Below are 21257 nucleotides of genomic sequence, written 5' to 3'. Positions count from 1 at the left end.
ATCACGGTTTAAAAGGTTAAAAATAATTGCAAAAACCGCAATTACTTTTGCTCCAACCTAATACACTACAACTGTCCGTAGACTTACCTTTTCACCTCTCAAGGCATCCTTTTGAGTTAAGAAAGGGCAATTTTGCCTATCATTAGGTAAGAGATACAGTATGGTTTTTCCCAGAATTTGGATATAACATTGCCCTATGATAATTAAACTAGTAAAAATAAAATAATTTAGGAGAGTAGCTATTAGCCACCTTAGATGTTTCCACAAAATAAAAAAAGCAATGCATAGTGAAAGATACCCAAAGAGTAGAATCTCAAGAAAGTAGAACTTCAATATGCATGTACAGTTAAGATACTAGATTTTTTTGGAGAGCCATCTGAAGAAAAACTGTTACCATCAGGAAGGGTGTCTGAATCCTTCTAGAAAAATAGTAGCACAGAGAAGAAGAAAGTGTTAAGCTGCCCTGAGCCCTGATTTGGAGGGAGAGTATGTTGTCCTAGCACAAGCACTGGTCTCCTTGGCAGTTAGAACATGTATTATATGTGAGGTGCTTTACCTGTATCGTCATTAATTCTTAGCACAATCCTACAAACCAGAAGTTATCTCCATAATTAAACAAAAGCTTAGGAGATGAAATAATTTGCCACAGATCACACAGCTAGTGAGTGGCAGAACTGGGTTTCAGTCCCATGGGTTGCCATACTATTTCCATTACACCACGCTGCCTTTCTTTGAAGGAAATTAGCACATAAACCTATTGTAACTTGATGGCATAGTCTCAGAATTATCTTGTTAACTGTCTTCATTCTACTCTTCTGCTTCCAAATTTTGTTTTCCCATATAGACGTCCCTAAAAGGGGAGCCAATGTGAGTATTTGTCCATTTGGTAGTTGTGTTTCTCAGTGTACATGAATAAGTTGGCGTTATGATTTATTCACCAGTCCATTTTTAAAATCGTTAATAAACATGAGTTCTGGGGGTGATAATTCTGGGCACACTGGAGCATTCTGTTGCTGGACTTGGCTTAGTCTCCAAGGTACTACTGCCGCCCTGTAAAGCCCGTCTTCTCCCTCTCTTCGAATTCAACAATCTTCATGTAGCAGGAGGGGGAAATGGTGTTACACATTTAAGTCACTGGCCCAGGCCTACGGGGTCAGTAATGGGCTAAGCTAAGGCTGAGAACTAGGTTTAGAGTTAGGTTTCCTAAGTCTTATTCTAGTCTAACTATTTCGGCGGTACTCATCCTGGCGGAGCAGCCTATTTCAAAGTATCTAGAATACTTTGGTTTACATACTCCATCAACATCCCTATTTTCTGTACTCCTTCTACAACTTAGCTACTGATGGAATTATTTTTGTTGGCATAATTAATAGCTTTATTATGAGCCCACAATTTTATGGACAAAAATAAATGAATAGACACTGACTAATCAAATTCTGTATGCTTGAAATATTCATCATTCTTTCACACTATATAAACTAAGTAAACATGTAACATTGGTTCATACATTAACTTTAATATATTGTATAGACTGTTCCATAAAAATAAGTATTCATTAGACCTCATCTCAATATTTCCATGAGCCAGTATAGTACCTGGCACACGTGGGTGTCAGAACTTGGGCTTTGGATTGGATTGGATTGATTGAAAGTGTCTCTAATGTCTTTCAATTCCTAGATTCTGACACTTATTTAACACTCCTATCCAGATAGGTGTTTAGAATACAGCGTAACTTTTCAAAGACACATTATTAGGTCAAGGTGTCTGTCCCTGGCCTGAAAAAACTACCTATTCAGGTAGGTCAGTTCTGGGAACTAAGACCTTCCTGAAACCTTGCAGGCTACCATGCTAAAGGGAGGGCTATGTTCTCTCTCTGTTCTCAACACTTGAAAAGTCCAAGGAATGTCATCATTATGAAAGCAGATGTCACGGAGGTGCTCAGAAATGTGACAGTGCTGATTCAAACCCAGTAAATGACTTTTTGCAGTTAATTATAAAATCTAAAACAATGAGCAGCAATTGCTCCCTAGAGGTACCATTTAATTCCATAGACTTCTGCTTGTCAGTTCACTTGTGGAGGTCACTACAGCACTTAATTTTCTTGGAACAGGTGTTTTTTGCCTTAAGGATAGCTGGCATCCAGTGTCTCAAAAAGAGTTTTTTTCTGATGGTTTTGGGCAAAGTAATAAAGTAATAGTTATTTCTTTCTGTTTTATACCAATTTTTCATAGACACTTCTGAAGTTTCTGCTTTTCACTTTATTTTGGTGGAGAATTTTCTATTTATATATTTTTGCTTTAATATATAACATCCCAAATTCCTGACATCTGTATTTTTTTCATTGTTTGTTGGAGCTAATTTAAAGTTACACACAAAACGTGGTTTTCCAGAGTATTCATTTTAGAGTCTTCAGAGATAGTTCCTCAATAATGTCTTGAGAAAAGTTCAGATTTGCAAAGCATTTGTTATTTTCTCTTCTATTGCTAATTTATTTAATAACCATTTGTTTCTAACATTCTTGTCTACAAAGCTGTAGACATATATATGTACATGCAGATCCATAGATTCATAAATGTTAAAAATAGCACTAAAAGTAGGTTGGAGTTTGCCTTTGGTACCTAGCTCTTCTCCTCAAAGTACTTACTCAAATCCTTTCGTCCTTTCAAAAATTCACTGATGCTTGTATAAGGATAAATGTCGTTATGAGAAATTTTCCATCAGTTCTCAACTAAGACTCTGGAATATCTGAGCTAATGCTAGATGACAATCATCCATGTTACCTGCTCAAGGAGTTCCCACATGTGTAGGCAGCAGTAATGATATTGATTTGAATCATGGTTTCATAAAATGCACTCCTTTTCAGCTAAAGTAAACTTCCTTTCCGTCTTTAAAGTGATATAAATTTTTGCCTTAGTTACTAATACCTGTTTATTGTATTTCAGGGGTACAGGCATGGATGGGAAGAAATGCAGCGTATGGATGTTTTTACCTCTTGTATTTACTTTGTTTACTTCAGCTGGATTGTGGATAGTGTGAGTATTCTCTTATTTAAGGACTCAGGTGCAATGTAAATAAAAATGTAAAGTTTTGATAGTATATATATATGAATGTATTTTTAAATACTTTAAAATAGTGTTTATGAATTTAAACTTCTGAAAGTCCCCATTTCTTTTCCCTTCTTCTACTACCCAAAGTAGATAACAAGAGTGAGTAATAAATTAGGCAAAGCGGGTGGTGAATACTAGATTTATTTTGTGTTCTTGTGTTCTTCCAGTAATGGGCATTCTATAAACTGGTGATAAGGGTTCATTATTTGCCAGATTTTCTGATTTTACACTAACATGCTAAGGATTCCATTCACAGTCCAGTTCACAGCCCAGGATTTTTTGTGACTGGTCTGGTATGTTTATAAAATAGGTATCATTACATTGGAAGTCTTGGCTTATCACAGAATGTTCCCACACTTGCTTATTTCAAGTGCTAGTCACTTGTAGAAAATTGTTTCAGTTCCTAGCAGTTCATTAAGAAAGGAGGGGAACTATTCCTGATATTAGAAATTTTGAATTTTAGAATCGTAAGGTCTTATTTTCCAGTTTTCAGATTATGATTGTCATTAATTTGGGGGATGTTCTGAAAATTAAAGAAATGTTATTAATAATGACATTGGAACTTCAAAGAGCTAGATGATCTATAGGTAAAGTATTGTAGTGAAACAGCATTTCCCCAGTTAGGAAATAAATAAATATGATTTAATTTGGTTAGTCTAATAAAACTGGGAAACAAATGATTCTTGTTTTTTTTTAAAAATCTCTTTATTGTTAAACATTTATTATTCTTTCTTCATAGATACTTTATAGCTGTGGAAGACGACAAAATTTTCCCGTTAAATTCAGCTGAAAGGTAAAGTTTATCTCCGAATAATTCAATAGATCTAGCAAAAACTTTGCCACTGGTGAGGTTAAACTGCACAAATGACTGCTTTAACCTGAGCTCCTTTGTTTTCCGTTATCTAGGAAACCTGGTGTGAAGCATGCACCGTATATAAGGTAATTGATAATTCTCTTCTGATCTGTTGGATCTTAGGAAAAGTTGGGAGGGTATCTTAGTTTGGGCTACTTTAACCAAGTAGCATAGACTGGGTGGTTTATGAACAACAGAAATTTATTTCACACAGCTCTGGAAACTGGAAGTCCAAGTCCAAGATCAGGGTGCTAGTAGCATGGTTGAGTTCTGGTGAGGGCCCTCTGTTGGGGTGTGGACTTCCGTCTTCTCATTGCATCCTCACAAGGTGGAGAGAGAGAGAGAGAGAGAGAGAGAGAGAGAGAGAGAGAGAGAGAGAGAGAGAGAGAGAGAGAGAGAGAGAAGAGAGAAACAGAGAGGGAGGGAGGGAGGGAGAGAGGGAGAGAGAGAGAGAGAGAGAGAACTAATTCTCTGGGACCCCAGGTCTCTGCCAGGCATTGGTCTTACCCTTTGAAATTGAGGTGGAGGCAGCCTTGCCCTGAAGGCCTGTGCCCCCTGGGCCTGAGGTGGGAGTGGCAGCCCGGTGATCTCAGAATTGCCTTTGGGGTCCCCTTCTTCTCTTGTCTCGAAGAATAGTGTGATCACAGCCAAGCTGGTCTGTGGTCCTGTCTTGCAGGGTCTAAGAAGTCCAGCAGTGTTCCTTCATTTTACCCCATTTTCTGTTTCCTTTAGTCCTAGCTGGCAGTGTTTCTACCCATATAATCCTATCTCTATTTCTAGCTTTTGTTAAGATGGTTCATTAAATCCGTGTTTTATACCCACACTAATCTCCTTATCAGAGAGCTGCTTGGCTACAACTTTGATGTTCTCTTCCAAACATTCTTTGTCACTTTTTGCAATATGGGTAGACTGAGAAGTTTCCAAATCTTTAAGATCTGGTTCCATTTTGCTTAACAATTCCATCTTTAAATCATTTTTCTCTTCTCACATTTTACTGTAAGTCTGGAGAAACCAAGCCACTCCTTCAACACTTTGCTTAGACATCTCTTCAGCTAAATGTCTAATTTTGTCACTCCCAAGTTCTACCTTCTACAAAACATTAGAACACAAACACAATTCAGCCAAGTTCTTTGCCACTTTATAACAAGGGTTGCCTTTGCTCTAGTTTCCTATAGCATGTTCTTTATTTCCGTCTGTGACCGCATCAGAATGGCCTTTACTGCTCATATTTCTACCAACATTCTGTTTAGGATTATTTAGATATTCTCTAAGAAGACCGGAGCTCTTTCTTTAGCACCCTTCTTTCTCAGCTCTCACCAGAATTGCCTTTAAGAGTCCATTCATGGCAATACAGGCTTTCTGAGATGGTACCTCAAAACTCTTCCAGCCTCTACGTAGTACCCAGTTCCAAAGCCGCTTCCACATTTCTATGTATTTATTATAGCGGTACCTCCACTTCTCAGTATCAATTTCTGTTTTAGTCAGTTTGGCTGCTATAACAAAGTACCATAGATTGGATGGTTTATAAACAAAAGAAATTTATTTCTCACAGCCTGGAGCCTGGGAGTCCAAGGTCAGGGTGCCAGCATGGTGGGGTTCTGATGAGAACCCTCTTCTTGGTTGCAGTCTGCCATCGTCTCATTGTATCCTCACAAGGTGGAAAGAGGACAGGAGAGGTCCCTTTTATAAGGCACTCGTCCTTTCCTGAGGGCTGCACCCTCATGGCCTAATCCCCTCCTGAAGGCCCCACCTCCTAATGCCATTATATTGAGGGTTAGGATGGCAACATGTGAATTTTGAGGGGACACAAACATTCAGTCCACTGCACAGGGTTATAGATTTTAATAGAGTAATAATAAAACATTTCATATTTTTCAAGTATTGCAGGTGATGAACCTCCTGCAAGCTGTGTGTTTAGTCAAGTTATGAACATGGCAGCATTCCTAGGTAAGAAGATAATAAAACTTGCTTTATGTGCTTTGGTACATTTCTATTTATTTTCAGTTCTCTCAAACCCATATCAAAAGCATGGTGGGCTTAGTTGATAATTTGGTATCACATGGCAATATGCTGAAACTAGCTTTTTGATTTGAGGGTCTTTTTTCTCATAAATCCTTTTATGTTCACCCTGATTACATTTTTGTCTTCCCTTTACTGTCTTTATCATTTCAGTGTATTCTTGACTTTATTTCTTTTGCTGCATCAAATAATATATTTCACATGCCATAAAATCCTGCATGAGAATGTAATATTGTAAAATATGTTTCCTTTAAAAAGAAAGCCTTCTTTATTCCTTTACTGGTAAAGATGAAAAATGCATAGGCTCTGTGATAAATATCGATGTGTGTACATATTGTTTTTAAATCTAAAGGTCAGCATTAACATGAGGGTGACGCTCTCCCCTGTGTCTGTACACACATCAAGCTGACAAACGGAGATGTAGGTTAAAAAAAAACAGTAAAACTTCTGTACTTTTGACTAGCCCCAATTCCCCACTTTTTCTTCAGGGCCCAAGACCCTCATTCAATATCCTGTCCTCTGTTCTGTGAGTGCTTCCATGACCTGGTGGTCGTCTGGGGATGGTGGGAACAAGCCATGCTCTGTGTCCTTTTCCAGTCGGCCTTATATACCATTTCCTCAAGGCCAGGCCTCCCCAGTGTCTTTCAAAGGGTCAACCATCATCATTGCCATGCTGGGGTGGAAGGGCCAAGACAACTCCATTTTTCAACAGTGGTTTTCTGGAAGTGGTTCTTTTGGATGGTGAGATTCTCACTCCAAGTAAGAGATAAAGATGATGTTATTACCGAGGGAGTATTTGGTCTTCATAGCATCTGCTCCCGCAAGAAGTGACTTTTAATTTCATCTATGCATAATCCCAGCCCACCCCCCACGCCAAAAAAAATTCTACTCAGTCTTAAGGTGTTCTTTTTAAATGTCTGCTATAGGAAAAGTGAAGACCTGTAGATATTATTGGAAAATCGAGGGAGATGGTTGGTCCAACATGCAACACAGGCAGAGTCTTAGTTGGTTCAGAAGGCTCAAAAAGTGAGAAACATGGAGAACGTTCCCTGTGAGGCCCAAGAGGCCTCTCCTGAAGCTGTGAGAAGCATACTCAGCGGCTTCTCTGCAGTTAGTAACACTGCTCCCTGGAGCTCACCTTCTCCTACCCAGGCTTCCCCAAAGCATACCCCATTCACCTAAGCAGGAAGTTTCTGGAAGGCATGGACTGCTACGCTAGCACTAAAGAACAGGTTCGATATACCCTGATACTGGGGTTCCTGAATCTTCAACGAAGCTCTTCTCTTCATGCCCTTGGCAGGCAGTCTTTTCACATCCCAGATAGTCCCAAATTCTGAGAAGGGTGGTACTTTCAGCAGCTGGTGCACATGTCGGGCACTAGGGCCGTCCTAGTCACTCAGGTTTTATCTTCACTGCTGCAGCCTCCCAGCTGCCAGGAGCTTTATCCTTGTTCTTTGTTCTACCCTTGACACCACTCTTCTGAAAAGATCTAATAAACTTATTCATATGAAGGCCTAAATGACTGCTAAGGAGATATCTGTGTTTAACAGAGCACAAAGCCCCGAGAGTGAATCTGAAATCGCAGGGTCACAGACCTTGCCCAGCCCCTTTGCAATCACACCTCGTAGGCCTGCAAGTTGGTACCTATTCATCGGATCATCCGCACAGGGCACAATAATAACAATAATTAGTGACAGTCATTTATATTCCAGGCACAATGCTAAGTGCTTTGCAAACACTACCTCATCTTAACCACGATACAGAAGAGATTGCCCTTATGAAAAAGCTGTCCCAAGGTTTCTGTCCTTCACTGGGCTTTAAAGAAACTAAAGGACATGTTGAAAGTTACTTGTTTCCCTCATACCCTTAAGAAAAAAAAATCAATATTTCCCAGTATTCCTTAGTGTATAATCTAAAAAAATGCCAGTTTGCACAGCTCACATATTTATCCAGTTATAAAGCTTACAATTCACTAATTATAAAAGCATTTCCAAAAACAAATGAAAACACGTTCTCCTCTTCCAGATGACAATCGTCATCATCTTACACTCCAGTCCTTCCCTGTCCCACCAAGAAGCAATTAAGGTTTGACTAGCTTTCCTGCTCTGAAGTATTGCAGCATCTAGTGTTTATTCTTTATTATCTTTCATCATTTTCAGTGCCATCTGGTAAACATAAAAATGGTTAAGATTAGTGTTCAGTGGGAGTAAACCAACAATGATTTATTTATCAACTCTGGGAATGAAAGACAGTTTACTAATGATTCTTGCTCTGAACTGTGGATGCTTTCATCTCCCCAGGCCTGTCCTGTTCAACCTCAGACTGTTACTTTAGACAACATAACTGACTTTAAGAAACAACCTGCACTGCCTATATAAGTCATTGCTTTTTGGCATCTGGGTAGATTATAATTCACAATGTACAAATGAGTCAGTGTAGCATTTATTAAAATTAGTTACCAAGGATCTTTTATCTTTTTGACAGACTAATGGAAGATCGAATGCTCAATTATTTTTTTTTACAGAATTGGTTATGCTCTTTGTCCTGAGTGAACACTTTATTTCTCCTGGAGGTGGGGGAAAGACCTAAGACAAGTTTCTTGAAGGAAATACTGTTTTCTGCCCTGGAGAGGTTGTGAGGATAAAGCTAATAGCTGAATGATTTCGGTCACTGAACAGCAGCTGCTCTCCCTCCTTCAGCCAAAATCTATTGATTATTGTGTTCTACTGCAGCCAGAAATAGGAGTTATTGATGCATAAACCATAAATCTAAACAAAACAAAAAAGAATTAGGCCAGGTACTAGTTTAGAACTGCAGTTAAAAGCTGCTATTTTGAGTTTGAACTTTAAAAACCCAATCAGCCTTAAAGTAAAAAATTTGATAAATAAGCCATTATTTTAACATTTGTGTTCTCTTAAAATGGATAAATAGGGGATGCCTACAGAGCAATGAACTATTCTAAACACCAAAAGCAACAGGAGGGTGGGTTTTTAAATTAAAAATGTTTCCTAAATCTGTTAATAAAATCTAAAATTTTTAATGAAATTTAAAATTATATCTATTGATCAGAACATTCATGTGGTAAAAACTGGTTAGCATATATAAAGATGGCTTTGAGACTATCTACTGCCCAGAAGTTCTTTTTCAAGAATGTATAATTAAACCAGTTTGGTTGAAAATGGACTTCATAGCAGATAATCTGAATTTGCCTCCATTTAAACCTAACTGCTAATAAAACTGTTAAAGCATCAGAATCTATATTATTTCCGCACCCTAAAAATTCAACTAGAATCTATTTTAAAAGGAAAGTATGCCTCGTCTGAGCTGATTAGTAATGGAGTTAATACATTAAAAAGGCAAAGTAAGGTGTTTAGAATGCAATTCTGGAAGCTCAGAGTTCCTGTCTTGAAGTAGGTTTCTGTTTCCTATTCATTTCTTCATCTGTTCAGGATTAAATGATTTTCTTTTCATCCCTGTTACAAACGGGAAGGCTAGCAATGCTGGGACCAAGAAAATGATACATGTCCGAATTTTATTGCAGAAACATAGATAATGCAGAGAATGGCCATCAGATCTCTTCTCCTGGACACAATGGAGCAAAGTGACCAGATGGGTCAATGTCAGGAGCCATTTCAGTGTCTGCTTCAGCAGCAGTTTAGCGCTTAGGCCAAAGTTCCAGCATGATCCTATCCCTCCAAGCCACAGGACAACCTGAGAGTCCCCAGAGTAATACTTTTCATCAGTCATTTTTAGAAGAAATGATATGTGCTGTCTTGGTATTTTGTTATTATGCCCTGACTAATGTCCACACACAGTGAGTTAGCATGTGTCTCCCATGGTGCCCTGTGTTGAGGTTTCTGGTTTTAATCTTCTTAACTTTTAAGCTTCTTAACTGATGACCACTTTGTATCAGAGTGCTTATGTTCGATTTCTTCTCTCCCCACTTCCTCCTCCTATCCCCATCCTAAAAAGCAGTAAGTTGTGCTGATTTTTCCATCCTCTAGGATAGTTATTGTCATTATTGATAGACTTCTGATATATTATTGGAACTCCTAACTAGGTTCCTCAACCCACTAGGCTGGGAAACTGTTGTCAATGTAAGTATAGTTTACTAATTTTATGACCAATAGTGGGCCTGATCTGAAACGTAAGTATACGGAAAGCTAAATCAGAACTGAACGATTGGCGATTTCATAAGTTGTGGTTTATTTATATTTTCTTTCCAAAATCTGAATATTAACCAATTTGTATACCACTCTTTGATCAGAGGTACTTAGAACCGTCAACTCACTGAACTTATCCTTGTAGCTTGAAACTATGAAGTTCAACATACTTGGGCAATGCAAATTCATAGATGGGTTTTCTTTATTAATGGTTACTAATAATGGCCTGTGATCAAGGTAGAGCCTTTAGCAAATAATTACCTACTTGATTGCTGCATAAATAGGGTAGTTCTTGAATTTCTAATTGTCTTCCCTGCTAAACCTTAATGTCAAAATAAATTGTCTTAGGAAGTAATAAGTGCATTTCCTTTTATGTAGATATAATTTAATTGCAAGTGCCTTTTTAAAAATCATTTGTAAACTAACATCTCTCAGCTTTTTGTAAAAATATGAAAATATCCTTTTATTAAGCAGTTAATAAAAGGGGCTTAGTGGGTTGATTTGTGGCTTGAGTATCGACCATCCTTAAGGTTACTATTAGAAGTCAGATTTGAAATCTAGGTACCTTCTTTCATTCTCTTCAGGTTCTCTGATGACAATTTGCTTCAAAAGATAGGGTGGTGTCTTAAAAAAAGTAATTAACATCATTTGGAAGAACTGAGCTTTCTTAATATAATCAGTGTGATGTTTAATACATACCAGACCCCAAAATCTGCTATGTTAAAAATCCAGATTTCATAATTTGGTTACTGTAACTGCTCTAATTTGAATTAACTAGCATTGTCCTTTGACAATGAACACCTCTAGGTGGAAATCAGAGGGAAGTGGGAGGGCACCAGTAATGAAGGGATGTGTACACTTGCCTTTATCTTCCTTCCTGTCCCCAGGAATGATTTCTGGCACAGACACCAGCAGGTTTGTGCAGATGTGGAACCCTGTCTTCTCCCCTGTGTTTTCCTGCCCTATCTGTTCTAACACTGCTCTAAGCTAAAGGATGACTGAATTTCCTGCCAGGAACTGTCTTTATCCCCAGTTTATTTGTGTGTCAAGCCTCTGCAGTGTTCTCCTAAGCCAGCCAGGCTGCCCTGTGCTGACCTGATTTTCGAAAACTCTGAGAACCACACTATTAACAGTTTTATCGTCCTCACATCACTCAGATAACATACAGCCCTGCTGCTTCAAGTCCTCTCTGGTTCCCCCGGTTAGATACAATAAAACATCTAGATAATCGTAAGCACTGCATGGAAAATTTCTTTTAAAAATTGTCATTTCAGAGATTCAAAAACGCACTGTGGTGAAAAGTTTAATTGTATCCATTGTGGCTTTAGAACTCTGCCTCGTAGTCTGAGTGTATGATTTAAATTTTTTAATTTTAACATTTTGTTTTTTTCCCCAGCTCTTGTGGTAGCTGTTCTTCGCTTCATACAACTGAAACCAAAGGTTTTAAATCCGTGGCTGAATATTAGTGGATTGGTGGCACTGTGTCTGGCTTCCTTTGGAATGACCTTACTTGGTAATTTTCAGGTACTTCACTTGGCCTTTTTCACCTCCATCTCACACCTCACCTAATCGATTATCGATTATCGTAGTACTGAGGGATACTCACTGTGTGGCCCATATAATTCTGCACGAATCTTAAAAGAAACTAATAGCGGTGCCTAATATGCACGAGTTCTGCAGGAGTCAGCCTTTTGTGGTTTCTCAGCCTCATCTACCTAAGTTCACATTACACACGAGGGTGCTCACTACGCACTGGAAATACAGTATAGCTATTAGGGAAAGGGGCTACTATTTTTTCTACAAAGGATTTCAAAATGCTTTATACTTTTTTTCAGAACAAATTGTATCCTAATGTACCTTTCTAGAAAACGAATAGGATCATTGCCTTTCTATAATTCAACACTGAATATCCTTTTTGGATGAAAGCTTGCTTTTCAGATTAGCAAGCTCAAGTGGGAGTCAAGTTTGAAACCTCAGAAGTTCTGTAGAACACCTATGACTTGTGTAAGGATACTCTAACTCTTCTTCCCAGATACTTAGAAGCCCAAGGTCACAACATTTAAGAATAATTTCTCCTGCCAATAATACCATCACCAACTCTTGACCTGAACGACTTCATTTGTAAAATAAACAAGGAGAACCCTGCACTGTTAAAGTAGTTGTCTGATTTTCCCGCCTCCATTCCCTCCCCAGAATCCTCTAAACTGTGCTGTATACCGCTGCTAGGAACTTCCTTCTTATAATTAAACACCGATCCTGACACCTCTCTCCCTTCTATTGAGTGAAATCCAAATGGCACAGATATTCAAGAATACATAGTGGATTTTCTAAGACTGTCTCTTGTCCTGATAATAAGACGCTCAGTCCTGATAATTCATTAAACCAGGCTAACTCATTCCCCAACACTTCCCCTGGCACATAGTAGCACTCAATAAGTATTTTTGACTTGATGGGTCGTTTGAAAGGCAGTCCCACCAATTCCTCTTAACTATGCTAGGTCTCATCCCATATCAACTAGACAACAAGAAAGCAGCATTTGTAGGATATATTGGCTAGGACAATGAATTATCAAGAGAATATGTGAGAGTTTATCCTGTTAAACTCTGACATGGTAGGGCACGGAGCATTTTCATTGAGATTTTGGTGGGATTCTTTCCCCCTCATCTGTGCTGCAGGTGCTGACATGTTGTAAAGTGCTCAAGAACTATCATTTCTCTCAACTAGGATTTGGCTGGAAGTTACTGAGTAGATGTTTTGCTCTTTACTAAAGACCCAGAGATGGGGTTGTTTGGTGAACAACAAATAGTCAAAGCCATGAATGATGACACTAGGTATGAAGAACATTCTCTGGAATATCTACAGAGAATACACAGGAAACAAATAACAGATTAGTTGCCTGTGGAGAAACCAGGTGGCTAGTATTACAAGACAGCCTTTTTAATCTATGTTCTTTTTATAGTTTTTGAGTTTGAACTATATTATCTAACTATATTATCTATTTTTAAAATTAGGTTAAAAGTAATTAATGAATAGAGTTTAGAAAACAAATTTTGTAGAAGTAAAATTTCACTTGAGGAATCATTATTTGAGTTTTGAAAATACGTCTTTTGAACTATGAGAGAAAAAAGTGACTTCTTCCAAAGAAGGGGGGGGGGAAATCCTACAAAAAAAACCCAAAAATAGAAAAAAATTGTGAAAGGAAATATTGATTAGATACAACCATTATTCACAGCAATGTCAAACAATAAAAATTCTAACGGCAATGGCAATTCAAAAAAAATTTTTTTTCACCATGTTTTAAAAGCCATCTCTTCAAAACAGATTTTTCTATATGCGTATTTTAAAATATATGTGATTACTAAAGGTGTTTTAAGTGACAAATTAATTTTTAAAACCGTAGGTAATGATTTGGAGAGTTTACATCTCTAACCCCCAATTGAAATAACCCAATTGGGTCTCCTTTTACCCATTAACTCTATAAATGCCATGACCAGGAATCTTCAAACACTGTGGTTCTTAATGGATCTACAGATATGACAAAAGCTCACAGGCGGCAGTTTTACTATAACGGAAAACAAAATATAATCCCATTAACAATGATTTGGTCACAATCCTGAGACAGGCCAGATTTGTAGGAGTAAAGAAGAGCCCAAGTGTTACTAATTGTCTATGCCAGTAAAATCTTGACCTACTTAGACTTGGTCTTCTTCAATCAGTAAGTACACACCCAGATCCCAGGTCTCATCTTAGTCTGGAACACAAAGTTTGGGGTATATGTTTGTAGAAACTTTGACATTTCTCCTTTTTGTGTAACGTTCCTGTTTTTTTCTTGGACTTTTCCACAAAGCTTTTCTGGAAAATGAATTCAAGGAATAGATTACGACTGCCTGTATGGTTTTTCTAAACAAATTTTTTGAGGTTTGGGGGTACTGTTTATTTCCCTTCTTCCCTTCAGAGTTTAAACCAACTGAGGACTGACCCAAGGAGCCAGTGGACATGAAGGACTCGAATCTTTCTAAAATCTATCATCCCATTATTGGGATATCACTTCACCTATTTTTTTCTCCCTCACATATTCCATTGGCTTTTGTCTTTTCTAAGTGGGCCTCCACATGTCACCATCTGTTCATCCCTTAGCTCACTAATGATGAAGAAATCCATAATGTCGGAACCTCCTTGACCTTTGGATTTGGCACATTGACCTGCTGGATCCAGGCGGCATTGACCCTCAAAGTCAACATTAAGAACGAAGGACGGAAAGTTGGAATTCCACGAGTTATTCTCTCAGCAGTGGTCACTCTCTGTGTAGTCCTCTGTATCCTTTGAATGTGAAAAGGTTCTTTGCCAGTGAGATTAGAACACAGATAACTTGTCTATGTAGAAGAGGAGAAAATTGCCCTTTCCCAGTTGGTTAGGATAGACTGTCAGATCATCTCCAAATCGTAGGCAAAACAGAAAAGTAAACGGTTATAAAAACAAAAACTCTCAGACTTATTTTTATGCCAAAGAAAAGATGGAGACTGAAAATAAGACAAGCTGTGCCTAAAGATTGTTTTAATCTATAGAAGTGATGTCATGCATTCTCCTTATATAATAATATAAAAGCTTATTTACTAATAATGTAAAAGTATCCCTTTATGAAAAACAGAGAAAGCATGACCAAGATTTTTAATGATTTTTTTCCCTCCATCTTAAAAATTTTTTTTCATTTGTGACTTTATTAATGGTCCTGTTATTTCATTTAATTTATTAACTCTAAAGTGAATTTCCAGGGACAAATACCTTTGAGTATTTTTCCAGGGACAAATATCTTTGAGGAAAATACACTTTTCTGGGAAACAAATTCAAGAGTTAGGTTACCGCTGCATATATAGTTGTCCTAACCAAATATTTTAGAAGTTTTGAGGTGCTCTTTATTTCCCTTCCTCCTTAAGGGTTTAAACCAATGGAGAACACAAAGAGCCAGATGGGGATGAAGAAATCAGCCTTTATTCCTGGTAAATTTGGAAAGGAAAATGCCGCAGGCCTCTTACCTCACACCCTGGAAATCAACTTATCCACCCAGTAACAAGTAGAGAAACCAGGGAAAGGAAGAGGGGACCCTAAACAGATCCTAGAGAGAAGCTAGTCTAGGATGGAGCACAGTGGCACCCCCTACTGGTGCCATGGCCCAATGGAAGCTGACCAATTCCATTCCCACCAATCAGATTGCTTATTCGTTCTGTGGGGCGGAGTGATCATAAATGTTCACTCCCATAGGTTCTCCTCAGCAAACTAGAGAAGATTGGAATAAGGTTCCTAGATGGTAGACTGTAGCTAACACAGTTACACATCTTCAATCACGTAACAGCCAATATTTATTGGGCACTTATATGTGAGAGGCATTATCCTAAGTCCTTCAGATGTATCAACTTCCTTAATGTTCACTTAACAGATAAGAATAGGGAAGCACAAAGATTAATTTACCCAAGATCACACACAATATGTAGTTTAAATCAGTATCTTGATTTAAACTCAGGCTCAGTTCTTGCACTCTTAACCAATACATGTCTTATGTTGGAGAACGTGGCTTTAAAATATGAAAAGATTTAGCGTTCGTAGATGTTCTCTAGTTTAGTGGAGAATGTGGAATCTGTTATTTCTTCTTCCATCACAAACTGCCATTCAATCATTTTGTTGTTGTTTTTCAAGTTCTGCTGGTCACATTAGAGAACATTTAAGAACTTGAAAATCAAGCGAAAAAACATTCTAACTGCTAGTAACTTGGTAAAATATTTAATGAGTGAAAAGGTCAGAACTCTGCCAGTATCAGATTGGGGAGTTAATGGGGGAGATTCATCCTTTCCCCATTAACTTAAGTAATATTGTTTTGGCAATATTTTAAACCCTCAGTCAGAAGAATATGTACAGACTTTAAATTATTCTGAGTTTTGAGCTTATTCCAAACGATTCGGCCATTTTATTTCTGAACACTGGGAACCATTTCTTGGTTCCCAGGTGAATGGATCCAGGCCTAATGAAGAGAGCAAAGTTTGTCTGAAGTAGTTTCACATACTCTCTGAAAATTTCCCAAGATTTTAAGTGTAAGTTCTGAAGATAGAACTAATCCTAAAAGGACATTTCTCATTTTTCTAAATAAATGTATTTAGTCCTTGGCCTCTTGGTCTTTCACTAAAGCATGCTGTGAAACTTTCTCAACACACACACTCCATATATATTAAGACATAGGAGTCTTATCTGTTTGTATTTTTAATTGCATATTTTCATTTGGGCACAAGTTTAAATGTGACACCAGGAATGAAACTAGCCTATAAGGTATTGTCTGAAAGACAACAGTGAAAATTAGACAGAAGTGGAAGAGGGACCGCTTAAGACATTATCAGTAGGACTACATAGATAAACGTATTATAGCTTATATGGAAGTAGTTAGCGATCTGATGTGTTCAAAACTGTTTCTGCAGATAGAATGATGACTACGAATCCATAGTCATTTGCAGTGATTTTTAAAAAGGTAACTTTACTTTTCTGGCCAACTACTCACTTTGGAATTGTAATCCTCTTGCCACTCTCAGTTTATTAGGTGGCCATATAGTGGTTGAATGTATGGCCTGGGCGTTAGAGTGCTTGTGTTTGAGTCGCAGCTCAACACCTGTGTGATGGCAGGCAAGTTGCTTATCCGTTTGGCCTGTTTCTCTATTTTTAAATGATCTGATGATGATCATAGGACTGTCATGATAATTAAGTCAGATTTTCCATGAAAGCACCTAGAAACATGTCACACAAAGAGATAACATTACCTAGAGTTTATGTAGATTTCTTCTTCAGCAAATTCTGTCAAGCTAACTCTTGCAAGTAGTGAGCGCCAGAGCCAGATTTTTCCTGTAACCTCTGTCTCTAGAAAAGAGCCCAGTTTTATTTAAAGTGGCTGATCGGGGTTCTTTCCTTGACTGCTCCTCCCCAGACTTCATCCTCATGGCCCAAGGCATCCACATGTATGCAGCCAGGGTCCAGTGGGGACTGGTCATGTGCTTCCTGTCTTACTTTGGCACCTTTGCTGTGGAATTCCGGCATTACCGTTATGAGATTGTTTGTTCCGAGTACCAGGAGAATTTCCTAAGCTTCTCAGAAACCCTGTCTGAAGCGTCTGAATATCAAACTGACCAGGTGTAACCCATCAGTTTTTCCTTGCTGGTGAGGTGGGTGTGATCATGGGGGAGGGCCCAGGAGGACACACCCACAGGACTTGACACATAACCTCATGACACATTTTACACACACACACACACACACACACATACACATACACACACACACATTCTCAAACATGTTCATGGCCACATTTGCCAAATGAGCTTTTCAGGGTATTATTTCTTTAACAAAAAAGCACAAGCCTTTATGTGTCAAAATACACCGTTACACTGAAAATATATGCACGACAGAGCAAGAAGCTTGTGCATGATCACCTTTATCCCTCTCTCTCCCAATACTCCCTGTTCTTCTCATTCTCGTCACATATTTCAGACATTGTGATCACCCTACTATAGGGTAGGGCAGGTCAAATGTAATATGGGAATAATGCCAGTTCCCGAAGTTGCCTTCAGATCCAAAGGGCTTGGAACCAGCTCATGAGGAAGTTCTGAATCTGGCACTAACACTCTAATGTATAGAGTGTCATCTGATTGGATGGAAACTGTATAGAGATGTGACCTTGTGTAACCTGTGAAAAGGCATGGGATCAAGGATAGAACTTTCCCACAAAAGCGCCATCATTGTTCAGTGGTTGGAGGTGAGGATTCAGTGAAAGGAATACGCTACAAACTGTGAAGGTGAAACCCACCACGGTGATTTGGACTAAACTGTGACTGAGAAGTATTACCAATGTGCATATTTGTAGGGACATGGCCTACGAGGAATGGAACAAGATGGGGCAGCCAGGGCGCGGTTTCATTTTTGCTTTGATAGTATGCTCTGTATAGTTTTTGTTTTATATTTCATGGCTTACCTTCTTTTTTGCAGTAACTACCAACGGTCTCTCAAAGCTTCTTGGACAAAGATGTAGGCCAAATGCAAGAGATGAGCTTGTTTTGTTTAGGTTCAACCATGATAAAAGAAAAAAAAAAATGGTGACCTGCAGGCTTAATTTGCTGCTTTTATGTTTGAAGCTAAGAAAATGTTCACAGAAAAGCACAAAGAAACATGTGTGGAGGTAATAAAAAGAGCTCCTGCTGGACATTTATAAAAGATAGGAGTTTTAAAGCATCTTGTTACAAGTCCAAATCAGGGGAGAGTCTCTTAATATGTATCGCTAGCTCAAATTTAGTATTTTGGGGAGGTTAAGGGCTTTGCATATTTGGAATTTGTAGAAGCCAATTAAAGGGTTACCCTCCCCCCAAAACAAATTGTCACAGCTGTCCCCAACTACCTAACATGTAGTTGCTACCAGCTAAGAGTTTAGAACTCAATCTGTAGGCCTGGGCTTTTGAGGCTATGCTTCATAAAGAACAGAATTCTAAATTCAGCATGTGTTGGTGTAGGCCAAGTTGACAACCCTCTGTGAGTGCACTTTGTTTCAAGAGATCCCCAAATTTACTTTATAGGGGACTGGGATTTCATGGACTATAATGTGAAAAACATTGTTTTTTAATTCAACCCAAACTCAGCTTCTTGGGGTGGGGTGGGGGTCAATGACTTTTCATCTCTGTATTTATCTCCACCTCCTAGCACAGTGCCTGGCACATAATAGGTGCTCAACAAAATGTCTGTTGAATAGAATTATTGTTAATTTAAGAGTAGAAAAAAGGAGTATCAATAAAGGCTCAAAGACGAGTGAGAGAGAATAGAAGATGACTATTTCAAGGAAGATGGGAATGGCAGAAATGAGTAAGGGTCATGTGGGGAGTGAGAATACTTGTAAGTGATAAGTAAAATGTGAGGAAAAGAATCAAACAGAGTATTCTATTAAAAAGGCATCTTACTGTAAATAGTCCAAGGTGACATTATTTTAGAATACTGCTTTTGGGTTTTTTTTCCTTTTTATATTTTAAAATTTTAATCAGAGAACAAACATTTATGAACTTTTCTTTTACTCGATCCAAATTAAACAGCTTTTGGTGATGCACTGTACACTTTCTTAAGAGTATATCTAATAGCACATTTTAGCAGAATCAAGCAATGAGTGGCATTATTCATTGGGATCTGACCACTAAATAAAATTCTTTTATTCAGAATTGTGATTTGTATCTTACATTAACATCTCTTCTCTAATACTGAAGCATGTGTAAACTCAATGAGACGTTATGTTGAAAATGAACTTCACTGTTCATTTTCAGTGTTATGTTGGTAATTTATTTCTAGGGTGTTTTCTAACACCAACAACCAATTCTCTGATTTTCCTGACACCCACTGGATGTCCTACAATTCAGTTTGATTCTGACACTAACTACCCAGAGCTATCGTCAGACCCCACAGGTTTAAGGGGGTCCCACAAGACTGCTTTCACTTCAAATGCCAGCTACAAGTATTGGGCCCCAAATTACCCATACTTCTGTCCAACTTGGCTATAAAGTTGGGGAGTTCCCACAACTCCCTTCCCTTTTAAGTTTGGTAATTTGCTAGAAGGGCTCACAGAACTCAAGAAAACATTTTACTTCCATTCACCTGTTCATTATAAAGGATATAACTCAAGAACCACCAAATGAAAGCAATACATAGGGCATAGAAAGGGAAGGATGGGTGCAGGGGTATGCCATCCTCCCAGCATTTCAACGTGTTCTCCAACCCAGAAGCTCTGAATCTGTTCAAGAGTTTATAGAGCTCACTCTCCAGCACCCTTCCCCACCCACTTCCCGGAGGTAGGTCAGGAGGTCTAATCACTTGGTCATTTCCGGTTGACCAGCTTCATCCTAAGGCTATCTAGGAGCCCCACCCTAAGGGACTTCATTAACATAAACTCGGGGTTCATTATGAATAACAAAATACACTCCTATCACTCAGGAAATTCCAAGAGTTTTAGCAGCTCTGTAGCAGGAAGTGAGAACAAAGACCAAATAATTTTTGTATTATACCATACATTTAAATAAAGATCAAGATGACAGAACCTTCTAGGAGTTAAGAACAACAGCCTTCTCTAAGAGGCTGAGCCCAGGGCATCTGCATTTGGAATGAGCGGCCCTGGAGGCTCTAATGCAGACGGCCTAGAGAACTGTGTCTGAAATACACTAAACTACGTTGTTGGTAGTCCATCTAAGTCAAAGAAGCAAAGTTCCCCTCCTGGTTAAGAGAGAAATATATTTTTTTAAAGGTTAACATTTTTAAGGTTCAATAGGTTTTTTTTACTTAATGGAGGACTGACAGTGAGGTAAAGTTTTATTACCTGTGTTGTTTATTGTTGTTGCTTTTTTTGCCTGCCCCTGGTATGGGAAAGTAAAGCCTTTGTATCCTGAAATTTGTAATCTATTACTTATAATGGAGCAGGAACACTACTGTTTATTTTTGTCCTTAGGCATTGTGTCAGGCGGGATAGGTTGGGCTTTGCCATCCCCAGATAGAGCTAATAAAATGAAAGTTTGTTTCTCATACTAGATGTGTCCAGGGTTCATAAGGGGCTCTGCTCATGGCTATGATTCAGACCCTGGCTGATGGAGGCATCTCAGCACATGCTTCTACAATGGCTGACAGTCAAGGAGATGTGGCAGACTGCTCACTGTTGCAAAATGACCAACACCACTTCAGTTACAATTCACTGGCTAGGGCAAATCAGATGGCCATGTCTGAGAGTGGCACTCCTACCATGTGCCCAGAATGCGTGAAACATTTGTGAACACCCTCGTAACCACCACAGGCTTCACATTTTTTCATATGTCTTTGGTCATTGCCATTCCTTGAAGTGGGAGTTCCAAAGAATCAGTAAAGACCCATCATCATACAGAAAGAGAGGAAGGGGTTCCGGTGAGGTTGGGATAGAGCACCAAATTACAAGTATGCAGAACAATTCAAATATGAGAGAATGCAATTCCACTGAGCCTAAGGACTCTTGGCCACATGTAAAATGTGTTATATTCCTCAAAGTAGTGGGAGCCAAAAGTTTGGGGGAAGAAAAGAATTCCACATATAAAA

At 38.5% G+C, this 21257-nt stretch overlaps 1 protein-coding gene across 2 annotated transcripts in view; it reads left to right on the top strand.

Annotated features, from left to right (window-relative positions):
- The window catches only part of TMEM150C (transmembrane protein 150C), a 68157-nt gene extending 47538 nt beyond the window's left edge, over window positions 1-20619 (top strand). The window contains exons 2-8 of one of the 2 annotated variants that reach the window (XM_033106619.1): window positions 2943-3032; window positions 3847-3900; window positions 4014-4046; window positions 5840-5907; window positions 11539-11666; window positions 14280-14457; window positions 17104-20619. In XM_033106619.1, the coding sequence (XP_032962510.1) occupies window positions 2953-3032; window positions 3847-3900; window positions 4014-4046; window positions 5840-5907; window positions 11539-11666; window positions 14280-14457; window positions 17104-17312 (750 nt within the window). In that variant the 5' untranslated portion in view covers window positions 2943-2952 and the 3' untranslated portion in view covers window positions 17313-20619. The remainder of the gene's footprint in view (window positions 1-2942; window positions 3033-3846; window positions 3901-4013; window positions 4047-5839; window positions 5908-11538; window positions 11667-14279; window positions 14458-17103) is intronic. The other variant, XM_033106618.1, reaches the window with a different exon arrangement.
- Window positions 20620-21257: the final 638 nt, after the last annotated feature.

This window comes from Rhinolophus ferrumequinum, chromosome 5 (assembly GCF_004115265.2).
Source record: "Rhinolophus ferrumequinum isolate MPI-CBG mRhiFer1 chromosome 5, mRhiFer1_v1.p, whole genome shotgun sequence".
Taxonomy (NCBI): domain Eukaryota; kingdom Metazoa; phylum Chordata; class Mammalia; order Chiroptera; family Rhinolophidae; genus Rhinolophus; species Rhinolophus ferrumequinum.
Note: the sequence above shows the minus strand (reverse complement) of the source record. Positions and strands in the feature narration are given on the sequence as shown.